The 19,382-nt window shown below is 41.9% G+C and overlaps 1 protein-coding gene across 6 annotated transcripts in view; it reads left to right on the top strand.

The window, feature by feature from the left end:
• The window catches only part of LOC124055289 (vang-like protein 1), a 45,370-nt gene that overhangs the window by 7,589 nt on the left and 18,399 nt on the right, over positions 1-19,382 (top strand). For 5 of the 6 annotated variants that reach the window (XR_006842600.1, XR_006842602.1, XR_006842601.1 and 2 more), the window contains exons 2-3: positions 2,012-2,275; positions 9,356-9,482. Coding sequence is in view for 1 of the 6 variants with exons in the window: in XM_046381949.1 (XP_046237905.1) it covers positions 2,205-2,275; positions 9,356-9,482 (198 nt within the window). In the remaining 5 variants the exon portion in view is untranslated. Of the gene's footprint in view, positions 1-2,011; positions 2,276-9,355; positions 9,483-9,510; positions 10,137-19,382 lie in introns of those variants that run through there. The other variant, XR_006842604.1, reaches the window with a different exon arrangement.

Genomic DNA, 19,382 nt, shown 5'->3' with positions numbered 1-19,382 from the left:
TTTGTAATTCAACCTGTTTGATGCATGAGTTGGCTTCTGCTCCTGTACATGGCCCCATCAGCAGTTTTACTACACGTCGATCCTCTTGGGGAAAGAATGCAGCTTGGTTTTTCTGGAAAATACTTACTGTATACTGTAGGTCGAGAGTTCAAGCGCAATTCCCCTGTATCAGTCGTCATCACAGTGTTATTAAGTGCTTTGGATAAATGCATCTATCCCGCTGGAGAAACTTAAAAGCCTGAGTTAAATGCATATAAAGGAAGTAGTGTTGCATGCATTTAGCTTCAAGTATGAAACCATAGAAGATTGCTTTGTTATTTATGTTGATGGGTGCTTTTCACATTTCTAAACAGTAACATGCCTACTTGTGGCATCAGAAACGTTGCACATAGGGAAATGAGTACTGACTTTCTTTAAGAGTTCATCTTTAAGAGTTACTCCCGAGCCCACAGTAATATTATTAAATTTCAATTTCACACAGCAAAGGATGTCATTTCCACTTAGGGTGGGGCAGACATGTCCCCCTCATTTTAACAACTTCAGTTTGATTTCCTCATTTAAATCTCATTAAACAGAGTCTGCTGGAGTCCAGATGAAAGAAGAGAGAAATTGACCAAAATTTGTATCTACTTTTTTGATAATTAGCCATTTTGATATGATAAATGATTCTTCACCTGCATGAATATTTTCTGGTTTTCTTAGTCTTTTATGATATATATCAAGTGAATATGTTTTTCTGCTGAGTTGGTTGGACAAAACATCAGAAGATTGGACAGAAGATTCGCACGTTGAGGAAAGAATCAGCTGTTTAAGTAATAATGAAAATAATTGTTCGTATTGTATTTGATACAAGAGTCCAATTGTCTGTGGATAGGAGACAGATTCCAGAAATAGTAAACATTATATATGTATTTATGTACTGTATACTGTATGTATGTCGCAGCCTGAAGAAGCAGAGGTCAGCCTTGTCTGGATGCACTGCAGACACCTCTTAGGATTAAAATAAGACCATTTACCTTTACCTGAAATGGTTAAAAATGCTAATAATGTTATCAGGCATATTCAAGTCTCTTAAATAATTCCTCCAGGGAGTGTGTGAACGTGTTGGTATAGACATCATGTGGCGCTTCACTGAAAAAGTTCAATCACTGTCAGATGAAGCATGTCCTAGCCACAAGCAATTCATTTCTTTCAGTATCATTTATTCCATCCTATGAGTATTGCTGCTGTGAAGATTTGGCTCATGAGCGTAGTAATGAAAATAACATGCATTAGGCACACTAGTACAGTGACTATTCAAATCCTGTTTTGAATGCCGTGTGGTTGATTGCTTGACTTCATCCAACCAGCTTCACTCTTGAGTGATACACTTGCCATGACATTGTTAGATACAATCAATTGTTCGTTAAAAGTAATGAATTGTAGGTAAACATTCCTTCTCCTTATTTTATTTTGCTATTGTGAGTCCCTGAGACTCACTTTCAAACTGGCAGCACTTCAGTCTTGTTGAACTTCTCCTGTGAAAAAAGCAGCTTTTATCTTCACCACTCTCTCGCTTTGCTTATCGTCTCAAAGCTTCACAGTGTCTGGCCTAAATTGTCTGCTGTGTGTCAGAGACTTAAAACTGCCTCTGAACTACAGTTGTCAGCCGTATGGGAATAAGAGTAAATTGTTGTTTCACACTCGCAGTGTTTTTTTTATCTGAAATGCTTTAACATAACCTCCCGAGAGCTGAGTGTTGTCACTGCGAGTTTGCACCTAGAATATGCTGATTGTAATGCAGCTGCATATAAACAAGGTTACATGGAAGTATTTATGCATGAGGACTGTTAACAAATATTAAATGATGGAAATTGATGTGAAGAAGTAGGTTTTAATGATTCATGTTTGTTATTCCTTTTGAGATAATCCCCTTCTTGTCGGCTCCTCCTGTTTCTAGCACTCGAATGTGCACAGGCTTCCCAGACATTTCACGTTTTGAATTCAAATTTCCTGTCTGCCTTCCCTCCAGGTTGATGTTTCCTCACCGGGCACCCCCAGGGTCGCTTTCAAGCCTGACTGCCGACAGCTCACCACCTCTGTCAGCCTCTTGAGTGAGCCAGTTGATCGCCTCTAGCTCAACAAGCGTCTGCCAGCGGTCCAGCCGAGCAGCCTCCGTGTTGCCCCCACCCGAGGCCCAGCTGCCTGGGCAGGACTGCATCACCATGGACACAGAGTCCACTTACTCGGGGTATTCCTACTACTCCGGACGCTCCCGGGGTTCCCACAGGCACGGGTAAGACAAAATTCTGCTTTGTCCTTAATTCTGTTTTCTCCTGTCTCTGTCCTTTCTTCTTAAGTAAGAAAAAGTAATTGGAACAGCAACAAAAAACTGGAAATAAAGAATAAAGAGCAATAAAGAGCCTACATGATCCCACTCTGTCATCCAGATCCTCTGTTTATCTGTTAAAATACTGTTAAAATATTTCAAAGGTGAAATATATGGGCTAGGGTACTTAAGGCCAAGAGAGTTTGTCTTTTAAAGCATATTGTACATATATGTGAATACATGTGCGTGTGTAGAAGATTCTTGAAGGATATTAAGAGGAACAATAAAAGGCTGGCTCAGCAGACTTCCCATTGTCCATGTCCATGGGAAAAATGAATGGACTTCTGGAATATCTTTTGCCATTTAGAGATTCTGTAATTTCAAAAATGCTTAACCAAACCAAAACGAATCTATTGCTTCTTCCTCAACCCTCCTTTACCCACATATGTCCACTCTCCATCCTTCTGTCTGCCTTCATGACCCCACCTCTGGTGTATCTCTATCTTCCTCTCTGCCCTGTCGTGCGTGGAGGCCTCAGCTTGTGTAGACTCATTAGTCTGTCAGCAGTGAAATGGCAGTGGTTGACAGGCCTCAGGAAGGCAGCGGGAGACAGGTGCTGAAGAGGCCTGACTGACTGATGGCTCAGCGGATACGTTAGAGCCTGAGAGGAGATGAGAAGAGGAGGCTCCTGTTCCACAACAGCCCCTCCCTTGTCATTGACGCCCCCCCACGCTTGTTCACGACATATCTCTCTCTCATTCCCCCGTGGCCGCTCCCTCTCCTGCTGCCACCTGTTGCTGTTTAAGGCACTTTGTGTCTCACATCGCCAGCCACTTTTGTCACTGTTTCACTCTCCTTCACACTTTATCCTTCTCTCTCTTTATCTCTTCACTCTTCTTCTCCTCATCATACCCATTTTTTTTTTCCCCATGTGTCTGTCGTGATATGGAGTACAGCAGCTGCCCCCTTTCTTGTTCGTTCTTGACCTCTCCTCTACATCGCACCCTCTCCCCGCCCCCACCCGCTTTAATGGATTCCGGACTGCTCTCTGAGGATGTGTCAGCGCAGGCGTATCACTTGTTCCCCTGTTCGCTCGCATTCCCCAGGGCAGGAATGTGCCCTTGTAGCTCAAAGTTGTGCAGAGCAAAAGTGGTCCCACTTTGTTGAAATCAAAGATGGTAAGGGGGGGGCAGGTTGGCGGTTTGGAAATGGGCGGTGGCGGCGGCGGTGGTGGATAGAACTCCTATCCCCTGCTTCTGTACTGTTCCCGAAGCCTTTCCTGTGAGTGACAGCAAATTGGATAGGAACATATGGGCATCCCCGCCAAGTGCTTTTTCCACTTTTCTTCTCCTCCATTCCTACCGTGACTGTGCCAAAGCCACCGGCTGGCCTCTAATTTAATATTTAAACAAAAAAAGAAATTGTTGCCTTTGAGAGCCCTTGCTGTCGTCTTCTGAAGGTAATCTTTTTACGCTGAGGGGCACCTTGCGTGAGGCAGCTCTGGATCACTGTTGTCTAATTACACTGATGTCGGGAACAGATGCAAGCATGCGGGAGTGTTTGCTGCTTGCGTGCATGCATCCATACAAATAACCACACACAGTGTTTATATGTATGCATATTTGTCAGTTAGTCTTAAACACAATTTGTCAGAATATAATAGAAGAATGAAATAGGTTTGGCTGAGGTTTTTCATAAACAGACGGTGTAGCGTTTTTGGAGTTGTTTCCTCTCATAGTTGGCTTTTTGCCCCCCTCTCCCCTTTTGTTTCAAACAATTCTCCACCGATGTCCAAGACACTTCCACAAAAAAATCCCCTGGCTCTTGAGTGATGGCAGAGCCGCAGCTCTGTCCGTGGACATGACTTCCTGCCAACAGCTGAGACAAAACATGCTGATGACACTGATTTCTTTATTTGCAAGCTTTTTATTCCCTTCTGACCATGTTCACTTTTATTACATCAAAACACACATACCCAGGAGAGCCGTCTTAATTATGGGTATTACAGTGATGCCAGTGCATTTTTGTATTTAGTAGAGCAGCACAATTAACAGTGAGGGAAAGGCTGTCATATGATTTTCACGCCTTGTAATATTCCAGTACCACATGACTAATTTAAATTGGCAATAGGCTGTTTGTGTGTGTGTGTGTGTGTGTGTCATTTTTTTTTCATAGATTTTTTAGTGTGCTACATCATCATTGATATTCAGATTAGATTGCATGTCTTAAATGGTTCTCACTGGTTAAATTAGAAGAATTTATTTTTTCATATCAAACTGGTGATTGTGATTTTCATTTTTTCTTGTTCTGTGTTGAGTCACTCTGTTTCAGTTTTTCTCTTAGAAGTTCCCCCAAAGCTTGGCTCCTTCCCTCTGTCAAGTTGAAGTGTTTCAGTTATTACGAAACTGCAAATCTCATATTAGCAACTGCTCATGTAGAAAATTGGTTCTTTTAATTGGTATAACTTCAATTATAGGGCAGCTAGCAGCATTTGCCTGGCGCTGAGTGAGTACATAGGGATTCACAGGTGCCATAACTTTAGAGGTTTCTGATTGATTCAGAAATGATACATCATGGAGGCTTCTTATATATAGATTTGTAAGTTAAAGTTGTTTGTACTAGCTTAATTAGCCGGGATACTGTGATAATGAAATGTAAATATGCACAGAAGAGTGTTAACTTTAAGTAGTGATCTCATTCCAGGGGGCTAAGCTCCTAAATATCTGCATTAACTTTGCAGGAGAGCCAACAAACCGACATTCACCCTCACTTCACGTGGTGATTGGACAGCTGTGTGGATGTTAGACAGGAGCCATGGCTTGATCTTCTCTCTCCTTTCTCTTTTTTTCATTTTTCACACAGTTATATCTGTCCCTTTTCCTAAGAGCAACCAAGTGCAAGATTATGAATGTCTCATGGGAAAGACTGTTGTGCAATCACAAATACAATACAATACAAACCACTGCAAAACCCTGCCTTTATTTTTCACTGGAATGTGTCACCTTGTTGCAGTGGTATCTGCATGAAGCTAATTCTGATGAGCAGTTTATCACAGTCAGTGCCTCTTCAGCTCCATATGTGTCAACACCAGAGTTTTACATGCTGCAGTATTTGGTGGAGCTTCTCAGTGCCTTTAAAGTAAGAGCTTTAGCAAAAAATGCTTTAATCTTACTGTTGGTTTCTTGATTGCTTGCTCTCATCTTCCCTCTGTTGCTGATTGTTTTGAGACACCAACTGAGTGCGTGGTTGGTCAGTTTTTCTTTGGCTTCATGACCCTACCCATTTGGCCGAGGCACAGCCATCCACCGGTGCCTTGGCTCAGTTCACTGCAGTGACCGCAAGCTCTGTGTTGCGCAGGTGTGTGGGTTGCCCTGCCAGCCATAGAGAGAGCAAATTGGTCCGCAGACAGTTTGATGCGCCATCCTAGTTGGCTTCGCTTCTTAAATGACCATCCTGCCATCACTCTCCCTCCGTGTGAGGTGGAGAATGCGATCACAGCCCCACTCATCCTCAGGTGTGAGAGAAAAAAGGGCTTCCAGAGCCTAATTGGCAGAACTGTGCCTCAGCTCGCCAGGCATCTCTGCCCCTGCCCTCGCAGGACCACCTCCTCCCTCATTCCCCATCCTCACTGTTCCAAAAAGCCATACCCATTTCAGGGATCCACGCTGGAAGTCAAATTCCATTAATCAAATCATTGCACAGCACACCGCTGGAATACCAACGAGATGGCTGCATGCTAATGAGGCAGGAAGAGGATGTGGGAAGGGGAGGAAGGTGTTTGTGTGTGTGTGTGTGTGTGTGTGTGTGTGCACTGGGAGCAACGTTTCCACGGAGTGTGATCATCCCAGAAGCTTGCTGAAAGGGGGGATGAGAAAACAGGCTGGGGGAGGGGAGGGGCTCATAGACAGAGGTCGATCTGTTCAAACCACTCCCTGGCTGCCCACAGGTCTGCTCGCCTCTGTATTTCCTGTCTGTGTGCATCTACAATTGCTCATTTCAAAATGCTTGTTGTTCACAGTTCTCACTCATCATCCTTGCATTTCTTCTTGCACGTTTGTAGTCTCTCGAGCAAGGTGAGAACAGGTGTTCCTTCACCTTTTGTTCTTGACGCTCACAATGAGGCAGAATTTGCTTGCATTTGATGTTTGTTTGTTTTTTTTTTAGAGACGATAAGATCAGAATCAGTAATTTACTCGTAACAAAGCCAATACATCACTTTTAAAGATGTAAAAATAAATGTAATTTTGTGTGACAGCAATGCATTCTTCTCATTCTTATGGCTTGGGTTGTACCTGTATCTTCCAAAAGGACTAAATGTCAATGTTGTTCCTTTTAATCATTTTGTGACCTCTCTCATCTATCTTGGGATTTGTTTTTCATTCAGTTACTGATTTCCCAAATTGCTTTGTACTGAGCGAATGTGTTGTGCAGGTGGGGATTAGTTGTAGAGACTATTAACTATTAACTACATAACTTGTATGTTTTCACTTTTAACATTACAAGAGAAAAGACTCTTAGGATGAGGATTATCTGGTCCTATATAGATAGTGTGAAGTTAATGTATAGAGTGATTTTTTTTGTATGCATTTTTCTCTCCCTCATTTTTCCCCAGAGCTGCTTATTATTCTGCTGATGATCACTGCTTTATGAGCCCTGCTGCTCCTCCCAGTCTCCAACTCCTACAACACTCCTCCCCAATTAATAATCATGATCAGTGACTGATGACTTTGACTGATGATCACTCCTGCTGGAATAACCATTGTTACAGTGATGGCGAGAGCCATAATAATATTTAAAGGAATAATGATAGCTGTAATAGATTTAAAGGCTTACATCAACTTCCTAATCTCCTGGATTTAGTAGATATGAATTTGTCAGTCACTCTGTCAGTGAAAGAAGTGGCTGCAGGCTGTTGAGACTTTCTTTCTTTTACTGTGTGCACATTTGAAACATGTTTTGATTTTTTTGTAAATTGTGTCTACATTCAACAGGAAATACAAGAATAGAGGTGGAAAGCAGACTTGTTAACACCCTTTAATGAAAACACTTGGATCGAGTGCAGCTCTCTGTCACAGCCTCACCGCTGTCAATCATACTGATCCCTCCATTTCTCCTGCAGGCAGGATATCCTGTACTTTATGGGTATGAATTGTCATTGTGTGAGAAAGTAGTGTTCAGGATCACTCAAGTTTTGTGTCTGTCATTTATTGCGCAGTATAAGGCTGTTATCTATGGTCACCACATCTTATTTAACTTTGTCAGACTTTCAGTATCCAGACTTCCTGTCTTTGTCAATTTTTATATGACTTATATGACTAAATGAAAGCGGCTTTAATCAGCATTGTTACATTGACAGTGGAACAAATAAGTATGTGTAATGTGGAAGGTGTGGAGATGAGCTTATGGAAAATCATTACCCTCAGCTCTACGCAGTGTTCTTCGCCTCATTGTTTTGGATTTACGGCCTGCAGCTTTAACGTTTTGCTTCACAGCCCTCATCAGCATTGTTTAGAGCCACTGATTGCAGTTATTTTCAGCAAAAAAGTTTGGATAAATACATACGTGTATGCTACCTGCCTCGCACCAAGCAGGAGGCAGAGAAAGTTAGAAACTAGCTGGTGAAACTACCTAGCTGAAGAGTCTGATATTTCCCTGAGAAGTTTGTGGAGCCCAAACAAATTAAATTTGTCAGGTCACCAATAACCTGACTCCACATTGATGCTAACCTTGGTCTGTGTTTGCTGGATGTGTAAATAAAAACAGATGGCTAAAAAACAGTTAATGCAACTTAAATCAGAAAAGCAACAACGTCCTGTGCTTGAGTTTCTTGGAAAGAGCACTATGGAAATTTGATTTGTAACACTTCTGTTCCAATGTCTCAGCGGAGTCATTTCCATGAAACGATATCCTTAGAGACAGCAGGAAACTCAGTCAGCACTTAGTGAGACAACAGCATCTCTGAGAAGAAATGTCCTTTGTTCGTTATGTTTTTCCCGTAATTTCTTTACAGCATGTAATATCTATATGAGATCTGACCATGTTGGCTCTGGTGTCTGTCTGTCTCTCGTTCAGTCTGAGGTCCATCTAGCTAGTTCCTAAACCCCACTTGGGACATACAGTTGTTTTCATACAACTGCAGCTTTTTGATGTGTCTGCTCTGCTCAAGCTATAAAATATTACATGTACTATGTCCAACATGTCAGCACCCAGAGGGGGAGGGAGACAGAAGAGAGATTAACTGGGGCTTTTCTGTAGTAATGGAGTTGCAGAGTGGGCACCATGTCATGTGTCGATGGTGATGCGGGGCGGAGGATGTGGAGACCTGTGGTTCATGCTCTATCCAGGATTAGGGCTGGAAGTGCAGGGGGTCAGCCTGGCTAATGGAGCTCATATGTTACAGACAGAGGGCCTTGTAGAGAGAATGATACAGTGATGGAGAAAGGAGGGGGCTGGATAAAGAGAGGAAGGATGTAGAGGGAGGGGTTTATGTGGGGCAGAGTTCATAAGGCCTTTTTGTTTGTTCAGTCATCGGAAATTAAATGGAGGCTGAAACAAAGTATGAATTAATTTCTTCACACACAGAGAGCTGCTCTGGTCTTATCTGACTCAAACAGCAGCTGACTGCATATTGTCCATGCTTCTCATTTAGTATGTTTATCTTTGTAACTCTGTGTCTCTTTCACCAGCTTTTCTCTGTGACTGTTTGTTATTTGATAAGCTCCTTTGCCTGTAAAATAGTACAATTCAAAAAGTATTGACAAAGAGCTATCATAGATTATACTGGTAAACAACCTGCAATTACTGAAGAAACACAAAGAAATACATACTTGGTTCTTAAAGGGTTACTTGCATACGGTTTAGAAACTCACAATAGACAGATTAAAAAAGTTTGACCAAAATCAGTGCAGGAGACTAAAACGTACTGACTTTTTTGGACCAGAAACACAAAATTTTTGGTGGGCACCTCTGACACCTCTTTGTTTCCGAGTGTACTAATATTTCTGTACTGCCCTAACCATTGTTTTTGTGTTTTTCTCTGTTTTACAGGGAGCGAAGCCGCGACCGCCACAAGTCCCGAAGTAAAGACAGCCGCTCAGAAAAATCTGTAACAATTAACACGCCACCTGCAGAGCCCCTGCTGGGTGACTCAGGTGTTCGGGGTGAGCAGATCCAGGTAGGGCGGAGCACCGTCTGTAAACACTGCACTGTCACTTAAAGACAATCCTGCATCACCAAACCACTACAGAGGCCTCTTTCATGTGAAGAATCACCTCATAATGTCTTCACAGATTGTTTTATGGATGCCTCTAATACAAGAGGGGATAACTCTGTGAGTCTGATTTATAAGCGATTTAGAGCACAGGAGATTTATCGGTCACTACTCAACATGAGTTGGAATGATAATCAGCCTGTGACAGGCCATCTGGTATTTGAGGGCAAAACCCAGGAGGGCGAGTCCATTTTTGGCGAGGTCAGGGCTGTCACTTTCAGGAAATCTATCACTTTTTAACATATCTGCTACAGGATGTGTATGCAGCAGGTTGCTTCTCTGATCAGAACAACTTTGTTTTATTCCTGTTGTCAGAGGCAAACATTGTATTTCAGTGCAGCGAGCAGCTCAGTCGATGATACCAGTGCAAGGTGAGGAGGTGGCTTCAGTGGCCCCTGTCAAAATGGACCAGTCCAAGCCAAACCAGCTGCTTAGCTGTTTTTTACTGTCAGTCAAAATTCACACTCTGGCATCAGAAATCATGCTGACTGATGTCAGTGATTGCAAAATCAGACAATGGATTATGTGATTGATTATTTGATAAAACAGAGATACCAGGTAAGAAATTGTTTACAACTTGTGTAATACCTCCAATAATTGCTGAAAACAAGGCACTGACATCAAGATGTGTGGGTTTAGCCATTGTTGTACTTGCCAAATTGACAGCCTACTGACTCATGTTACTGTCATGTAGCAGAGAGCCATGTGATTGTGTTTCTTGGAGTCAGATAAAAGGCAGCACAAATAGAAGACAGGTTGATCAGATTGCACCGTGTCAGCTGGGCAGGTTGGCTGTATTTGGCATGTTAGGACGCGAAATCCTTGGTAGCACTTAAGGGATACATGAGTTCTTGGTCCAAAACAATCACAGTGAATTAGTAAGTAAGTACTAAACTTCTGTATGGTAATGTTGAGCCAAAATGCTTTTCACTTTTATCATCCTTAAAGAATTACACAAAGTGGGCAATTTTTTAATTAACCACGCATGGAAGAACATTTGATCATGAGTCGTTCCATCAAGCTTATTTGTAGACCAAAGATTGTATGATTTGCAAACAGACTAATTTAAACAGAATACATTATCCAAAAACAAACAAAAAGCAACAAATCTCTTCAATATTGTCTGGTTAAATCCTGCAGTGTGATGTATTTACATATTTCAGTTTATATCTTGGGTCCTGCTCAGCAGTTAAAATCTCAGTTCCAGCAGTGGGTGTTAATACTGGGAACAGCACTGAGTGATGTTGCTGTTAGTTGTTGGATTGTTTCTGCGAGTGCCTCACTGCTTGTTCCTGTGAATGGATCTAATTGCAGGTGTTTAGACTGTAAACACTTGCACTGTGCTATTTGATGGTGATGCTACAGGTGATAAACACAGTTTATGGTATTTCCCATGTTTGTAGTCATATTTTGCAGGAATCTTAATGCTTTATATCACCAGCGTGTTCCTTGTTGGATGTGAAGTTGTCAGCCCTGTTTGGGACTGTCTCAAACATGACCCAGCAGGGCTCTAAGCCATGTTTTCTTTTTTTTGGGAGGGGTGCAAAAATCCAATACTTCATTAATTGTAATGAGCGTCATAAAATTTCAATCATTATGAAATGTAATGTTTTAGTTACATACATTTAGTTAGTGTCACATCAGTCTCTTGCTTCATGTTGTTTTAGTTCAAAATGTCAACAATGAGTTTCAAGTATGCATGTTTTTAAATTTGGGGAGAAAAGGGTGCTGGTATTGGATTGGTACTGTAGTTGCATAAGCCATGTGTTGAGTATGTATTTTTCTGGTACATTATTGCCGGCATATTTTAGCATGCTTAAGCAGTATAAATGTGAAAGTCTGGCATTAACAGATGAAAACCTGCGCATGTTTTTTAATTTTTCAAAATAAACCTGACCTGTGAGGGTGTCTCACAGCTGTAGCCTTTGTCTTTCCCACTAAAAATGCAGCAGCTCCTTACCAGTGTAGCATAACAGCCTTTTTCCCTCAACACTCCATGACACCTGAAGCTCCTTTTCAGATTTGTTTTACACTTTGCTCTCATGGTCCTTTATCTAAGGTGTCAACTCAGTTATAGTTTGAAGCTTTTCATGGCATTTTGCTGAGCAGTTGATTAATTGTCCCTCTTGTGAACGTGGGAAATGCATGAAGTTTGTCTTCCAGCATGTTTTAAAAGCAGGAACCCCAACACTTGGCGGCAAGAGTCAAATGCATTTGATGAAAACAGAGATGGAGATTTTAGCACACAGACAATCTTGGCTTACCCAAGACCGATCTGCTCTTTTAGCCAAATAACTGTCTGGCACAGTGGCCTGCATCAAGCTTTTGGCTTAACCCACTGAGGGGAAAAGATGACAAATACAAACACACACAGACACTTCAACGTTCACCATCATTTACTGACCTACTTGCAACTCGCTTTCCCTTGTGGCAAGACTTGTTAACAGTGCCCATGTGTGTGTGTGTAACTGTGTTTTCTTGTCTGCATAGTGTGTCTAATTTTAACACATGACAGGATTTGCCACAGCGCACAGCCATCCTTAGTTTTTTGCTCTTCATGTCTTATTCATGCTGTGGCCTGTAGTAGTGCTGATGACAGGGTGGGGAGTGTTTGGCCTTAGTTCGAGTAATCAGGGCCACCAATTCTACTGAGAGAGAGGCTCAGCACAAATCCTTGTGTGTGTGTGGGTGTGTGTCTGTGTGTGTGCCTGTCTGGTTTAGTGTGGCGTCTTGCATATGCCCCGTATGTTAATGTTTTGTGTCGCCGTGTGTCTGTCTTGTGTGACGCTGGGCTCATTACTCCACTGCTGGGACTTAATCAGTCTTGTCTGACGGAGCAGCAGATCACTCTGGGCAGGGATGTCCTCACAATCCAGCACAAAAGTTTCTCATGGATTTGATGTGTCTGTGATGCTTCACCACAGGAATTATAAGAGAGGGGTTGCTTTACATGTAAATGTGTCGGAAAACACACTGGAGATTCAAGCTCAAGACTAAACCAGCCAGAGAGTGATTTAGAGGATTGTCCTCGAGAGATGGTGTTTGCATGTGTGTTTTTTTCACTTTGTATGAAATATGAACCTGGAGCCATCAGCTGGTCAGCTTAACTTCAATAAAAGTCCACCTACCAACACATATAAAGCACACTAACATGCAAGATACTACAAAAAACAAAATGTAAAAAGTAAAACCATCATTAAAACCAATCCTACACACCTTATTTATCTACAAAGTGATTTCAACACTCCTTGTAAAAGACACCTCTCTTTACATTACCTAAGATTTCTTGATACGTTTGAACAGAACACATCCAGCAAGTTGCTCTAATTTCAACAGGCAGGCCAAAGCTCCAGGCTGTATGCTGATGTGAATGTGAAAAATACACTTCAAGTGCTCGTTCAGCATTAAAATCTTGAGGTGGGAACAAGTGGTCCATGTCTACAAGGAGCCTGTCTCTGCTGTATTTTGCAGGCTGAATCTTTGTAAAAGACAGTGGAGGTGAGTAGAGCATTGGCTGAAGTATAGACCCTCTATAGGTGCACTGATACTAAATCATGTGAGTAATTTGGTTAATTCATCCTGCTGGTATTGTTGTACGAAACTCGATATTGGAGTAGATAGTAAGAGGTGGATCAGAGTAGCTCAGGTCAGCGTAGTATGGCAGCTTTGCGGCTTAGTAGTGTGATGTGGAGCAGCATTGTATGAGATGTCAAACAAGGGACATGTGATATGTTGAAACCATAAAGCATTCTTTGAGAATTAGCACCTTCCTATACCAACAAATGGAGAGAGAAAGTGGAGCCGGGTCTATTTTAGATGTTTATGTGCAGTTTAAGGAAGGGACTCCATGTTTCCTTTTGTGATTTGTGGTCAGTAAGGTGCAGTCACTTGCATGAAGGTGTTTCATCTTGCTTTGCATGGCACACGAGTTGTTGTTTTGTGCCTTCTTCACGTATCCAAGTTCTGTCATTTTTCTGTCATCTTTCCATTAAACAAAATACTGAACTAGCCAGATCTTCAATGTTACACAGTCCCCTAACACCTCATTTTCCCACTGGTTCACTTTCCTGTCACCCCCCCCCCTGCAGCTCAGTTTCTTCAACCCAATTAAATTCAACTGCTTTGGCATCTCAGCTGCTCATTTGCTTAAGCTGAACCTCGGCATGGTAACATCTGTACTACTCTTATCATTCTTTGGCTGACTACGGCACAGGTAGCTCCGTCACCCTCCAACTCACAGGTAACCATGTCGGGCTCTTGGAAGAGGCACAGCACTAGTGTTCATGTTTGGGATCTCTTCCCTGTGGTGTGTGCCTCCTGGCTCAATCTCCTGTGAGACAGAATCCCGCCGAGCTTCGTGGTTATCCCGGTGCTTTGTCTGTGTGTGTCTGTGCTTGTCTTCAGCTGCGTGCCACGGCCAGGCTGCAAGCTGTGTGGGTGGGCAAAGTAGGAGAGCGAAAGACGATGGAAAAAAGAAGATATTCTTAACACCTTTCCATGGAAGATTTGGAGAATGTGTTCGGGGGGGGGGGGGGGGGGGTAATTTTATTTATGAGTTTAAGAGTGATTTGACAGTGGAGAAATTACACAAAGGTGCATTGTGCGGCAAAAGGAATTGAACAGGGGACGTTGGCGTTAACTGGCCACCAGAGAGCCAATTGGAGAAGTGTAATAACATCCATCCATCCATCCATCTTCTATATAGCTTATCTGTCAGGGTTGCGGGGAGCCTATCCCAGCGGACTACATGCGGGAGGTGGGGTTCACCCTGGACTGGTCGCCAGTCAATCTCAACCACACGTGCACACACTCACACCTAGGGGCAATGTAGTGTAGCCAGTTAACCTAATGTGTATGTTTTGGGGTTTGTGGGAGGAAGCTGGAATACCCGGAGAAAACCCACACAGGCACAGGGAGAACATGCCCAGGCCCAGACCGGGATTTGAACCTGGAACCCTCTTGCTGTGAGCCAACAGTGCTGACAGCCAAAGTGTAATAACACTTGTAAATAAATGAATCATGTCAACACGATCAAAGAATTCTTACCTGTTTTATGGTCTTGTTTTACTTAATTAAAGGTATACTGTTTACTGTAGAAATATCTTATGTGGCATGTGCATCTTCATGTGCTATGATGGTTTACTCCATTTTGGACTCTCTGACTCTCTGTTGGCACTGTCACTGTTTTCAATTGGTCAGGAATGTGTTATTATATTGGGTTTAATTGAGGTTTTTTGTTTTGTTTTGGTTTTTTTTGATAAGGCTAAAACACTTTTTAAACTGCTAGTTTTAGGAGGAGTTAAACAGAAGGAAAGAGTATATTTGTTAGGGACTATTTTCCTCTGTGAGATTAGTCCATATTTAGTGTTCAGTGAGCATTTCTGGTAGCAGGATGTGTGTGTATGTGGGACTGAGTCAAAATAGTCTGCAGTGTGTTCATGGTTAATGAAGGAACGTGTCACCCAGTGCAACAGTGTGATCCACTGATGTACTGTGATAAAATACTTGTTAGCAGGAGACATCCATTCATCAGTTTTTACAATAAGAAAAATATGTAACATCATCATATTTATCTTTTAAGACACATCGTCAGGTTGTTGTGTTCCACCGTAGATCAGTTGGATGGATGAACACGTTTTGTCTTACCTTCCTCACATGAAAACACACACACACACACACACACACACACACACACACACACACACACACACACACAAACACTAACACACATTCAGTCTTGCCAATGGCAGCACGGCGACACCACAATGCTCACTGGGTCAGAAGCAATGGACAGAGAGTGGTGCTGAGGCAAGAGACGAGCAGAGAATAAGGAGAAGAATTAGAGGAGATCCCTCAGGGGAAAGATGGTTAATAGGGAGGGAGGAAGAAGAGAGAGACAGTGCGGAGGAGGATGGGAGACACACATCTTTCGGAGTATGGGGATGGCACCTAATTCATGTTTGTTTACTCTCCTCTCTGGACTCAAATGTTTATTTACTGTACTCCTCCGCTCCTCTGTCCCGCCTCATCTCTCTCCCCATCTATCCATCCCTTTATCCCCTTCTCCATCCCTGCTGCTGTCAGGATGTCCCATGTGATCGTACCATCACTCTCTCCCACTCTTCTTCCTCTCTCCTGCTCTCCACGCTCCCTCGCTCTCTGTCTTTCTCCATAAAGCCCCTTACATTATGTGGCAAGTGAGCGCACAGTCCCATAGAATGCCTCCTGAGGCATGATGGGAGAGATTTCTATATAAAGACGGATAAAGCGGAGCTGGGCTGCAGATCAGTTGAGTGTCAGGGAGGTCAAATACAAACACATACACTGAGATGGATCAGAGGAAGGAAAGCTGAATACAGAGACAATGTTAGTACAAGCGGGACTGAGCTAAAGTGGTGGTTGAGGACTTCAGCATGCAGTCGCCAACAGTGATGGAGGCGGGAGATGAAGTGTTGCAGGTGCTTGAGGTTTGCGAGACTGTAGAGGAGATAAAGGAAGTAATTGTCACCACCGTAGAAGAAGACTCTAACACTAAGTTACCTCAAGTGGCTAGCTCTGGACCAGGAAGTAAACCAAGCCAGGTAAGACAGAGAGGTCCAACTGGCAAAACGAGAATTGTCTTCTCTTGATCTTACATTATAGAGAATGTTTTAGTGTTTGAACTGTTGCTCCGATGAAACAAGACATTTGATGATGTCATCTGCATTAGGATATTATGATGGGCAGTTTCCAGTGTTTCGTGATTTTTTTTTTATAGATTTGCAGTTAGTCTGTTAATTGATATATGTATAATATGATATATAATAATTTTCATATTATTAAAAAAATAATGATTTGTAACCCTAATAGAGAAATTTCATACAAATATGATTTTTCACAGAACAGCATATCCCTAAATCAAATGTAAGTTTGGCTGCCCCTCATTTCAGCACACATCTGATGTGTGATCTGCTTTTAAAAACTCCTAAATTGGCTCTTAAGTGTAAGTGTTTTTTTGTTCTGCTTCAGTTCAGTAATACTAATACAATATCACTGTTATATAATACTACATAATAGTAAATATAATACTACATAATTGTTCCACCCGATTCAGTGTTTTGCTAAATTAGAAGTTCTCTATTCCCCTCTTGGTTACCTAACATTTCTATGAGTAATCCATTTCAACCATCCTACAATTTCCCTCTTAATCGAGTGCTGCTCAGCTGTCAGTCTGTCTTTGTCTCGCAGTCACTTGTCTATCCTGTGAATTAGTCAAGGGAACTTTCTTTAAGTACTCCCTTTCCTTGTCCTGACAAGTTCTTGGCAGCCTCTCATGCTGTCCGCAGTTGGAACAAAGGTGGTTTTAAATGGCTGTGAAGAGCTCTTGGGGAATGTGTGTTGCTAGTTTTTACACAAAGACACACACACAGACACACACACACCTTGCCTCCCAGGAGTGAGTAGAGTGCACTTGGTCCTGCTTTGTTTGCAGCCCACTTAAAGCTGAACAACAGAAAACAAGCTTTTAGTGGACATTTGATTTACTTGTGAGAGACAATAGTTGTTATTCACACTCAGGTGGAGAGAGAGAGCAGAAAATATCGTGTTGAAAGCTTTGTAAATGCATGCTTGTTGACATAGCATGTTATTGCACGTAGTCAGTGTGCTATATATACACATGCCAACATAGTGCTGTCTAAGCATCTTTTGCGATGGTGTCATTTCTGTACTGTTCATCTATTTGTGTTTTTCAGTGGATGAGGCTTAGGGCTCAGGATAATACTGAGGTATCAGAGTGTATAGTTCAGTGTAATTTCATGATTTCATGACTTACGCAGTTATTGTGGGTTTGAAGAATTTCTGCACATTGGTGTTTGCAAAATATACTGGTTGTTGTTTCAACTAGGACAATAGAATATTTGAATATTTATAGGGTATTTAATGTTTGTGTTTCCCCTTCCAAAAACAGCTGTAACTGTCAATTCATTTATCAACAAAGGCATGCTAAAGACATTGTTTTCCACCAGAAAATCCCTTCAATCCCAACAAGCCGTCGTGAAGTAACGCAATATGCTCAAAACAACTGCCTGATGTCGTTCTGGATGTGTTTAAAGCTCAGCGGCTACTGTATCATATTGCAAGGCTTAGTTTGTGACCTTGCCAAAATTTCATCAAAGAAATACTTTAATGGCACGTTCTGTGTCTTATCAGAATGTGAGGGAGAAAAGAAATTCTTCAAGACTTGGCAGCATGTGTTGCCGTTATGGATGCTTGCTTGAGATGTAGATTACTGCTCTTTTTAGACACAGTACTTTTTCTTTTCTTTGGTTACCATTTCTGCTTATTTTTCATGCAGTCTCTGGTTTGGGTTGTGCAGGTGGCTGAACAAATTGATCTTTTCCCTTAAAGCAGTGCCAGCAATATTGCAAAATTTTACTTATTTGCTTTCTTGCAAAGATGAAGATGATAAGATTGGTATCACTTTTGTGTTTGTTCTCTAAACAAGAAGCTAGAGGTGGTAGACAGTTTATCTTAGCTTAAAGATTGGAAGTAGGCTTAGTGTACGAATTAACGTATTCCTTGATGTGTGTATGCTGAAAAATGTAACTACATGTCAGACCTACAGTGCCTGTGGTGGTATCAAGTGGAAACTGTGATTGGTCAGCTTGGGCTGTTTGTGTTGCAGAAATGTGGTAGAAATAGTGTCCATGTAAGATAGTTCCTTTTCTATTTCTGTCTGCCTTTTTACAATATCCATCCTTAGCCCCAGCTCTTCTGTTTTTCTTGCTCAGTGGTATGTGAAAACACGTCATATCAGATCTTTCCGTTATTCAGCTGTTTAGTTTCTCCTGTAACGCCTCAGCTCCTCCCAGAGCAGAAGAATTGCTTGTAAAACCATTTCTGGGTTGAATAAATCATCGCAGATGTAGGACAAGAGGAGACCTGACAGGTGTTTAGTTGCAGTGCTTAAATTCATGACACAAATGCAGTTGTGAGCAGAGGATTTCACATGTTGGTTTGGCTGTGCGGTAATCATCTTTGACCCTTGAACTGCCACTGCCCTTACTTTCCCTCCCTCTCTGGATCAGTTCCTCTTCTCCCTTTAATTGGCGGTCTTGTTATTGAGTATCTCTGTTGTGCCCTTGTCCTCTTTGTTCCTTCTTGCTCTGCTGTTCGTCTCTGGTTCACCTGTTTTCATGTGATGAATGGGACTGAGACTCCTGCAAGGCTGCTGGTACTGAACCAGATCAGCTTGTGGTGATTGGTTAATCCCGTGAGGAAATGTGGGTCACTAGTATCTATTTTTAGACATGCTGGCAGAGGGAAAACCCAGGTACAGTGTTAAGGATCCAGCAACAATAACAGCAACATCCCAAATTTCATTAGCATTGAGCCCTGCACGAGGTAGATAAGCATAGTAGATAGACATGAGGGAAAACACCTGTTTTGCTGTTTTTGTATTTTTTTGTACACCAGATAATGTTCTGTCATTTTTTAATAATAATAATTTTACAAGCAACAATTTTCGACACCTTCTAAATTTTGGATATTTGCTGTTTTTTTCTGTCATATAGGATAGTTAATATCTTTGGATTTTGGACTGTTGGTTTGACAACCCAAGCAGCTTAAAGGCATAAAGCAGATGGCAGAATAATCAATAGTGAAAATAATCCTCGGTTGTTATAATTATACAGGATTGGGTCATAGATTCATGTCTAAGTTATAATGTATAATTTATAAATTAGGCAGTTCAGAGCACTTAACCTGGGACATGAAAATGCATGAAAAGGGTAGTTGGGCATTTTAGAATATGAGTTTATTTGC

This window comes from Scatophagus argus, chromosome 24 (genome assembly GCF_020382885.2).
Source record: "Scatophagus argus isolate fScaArg1 chromosome 24, fScaArg1.pri, whole genome shotgun sequence".
In the NCBI taxonomy this organism is placed as follows: Eukaryota; Metazoa; Chordata; class Actinopteri; family Scatophagidae; genus Scatophagus; species Scatophagus argus.
The sequence above is the reverse complement of the archived record's forward strand: the minus strand, read 5'-3'. Positions and strand labels throughout refer to the sequence as shown.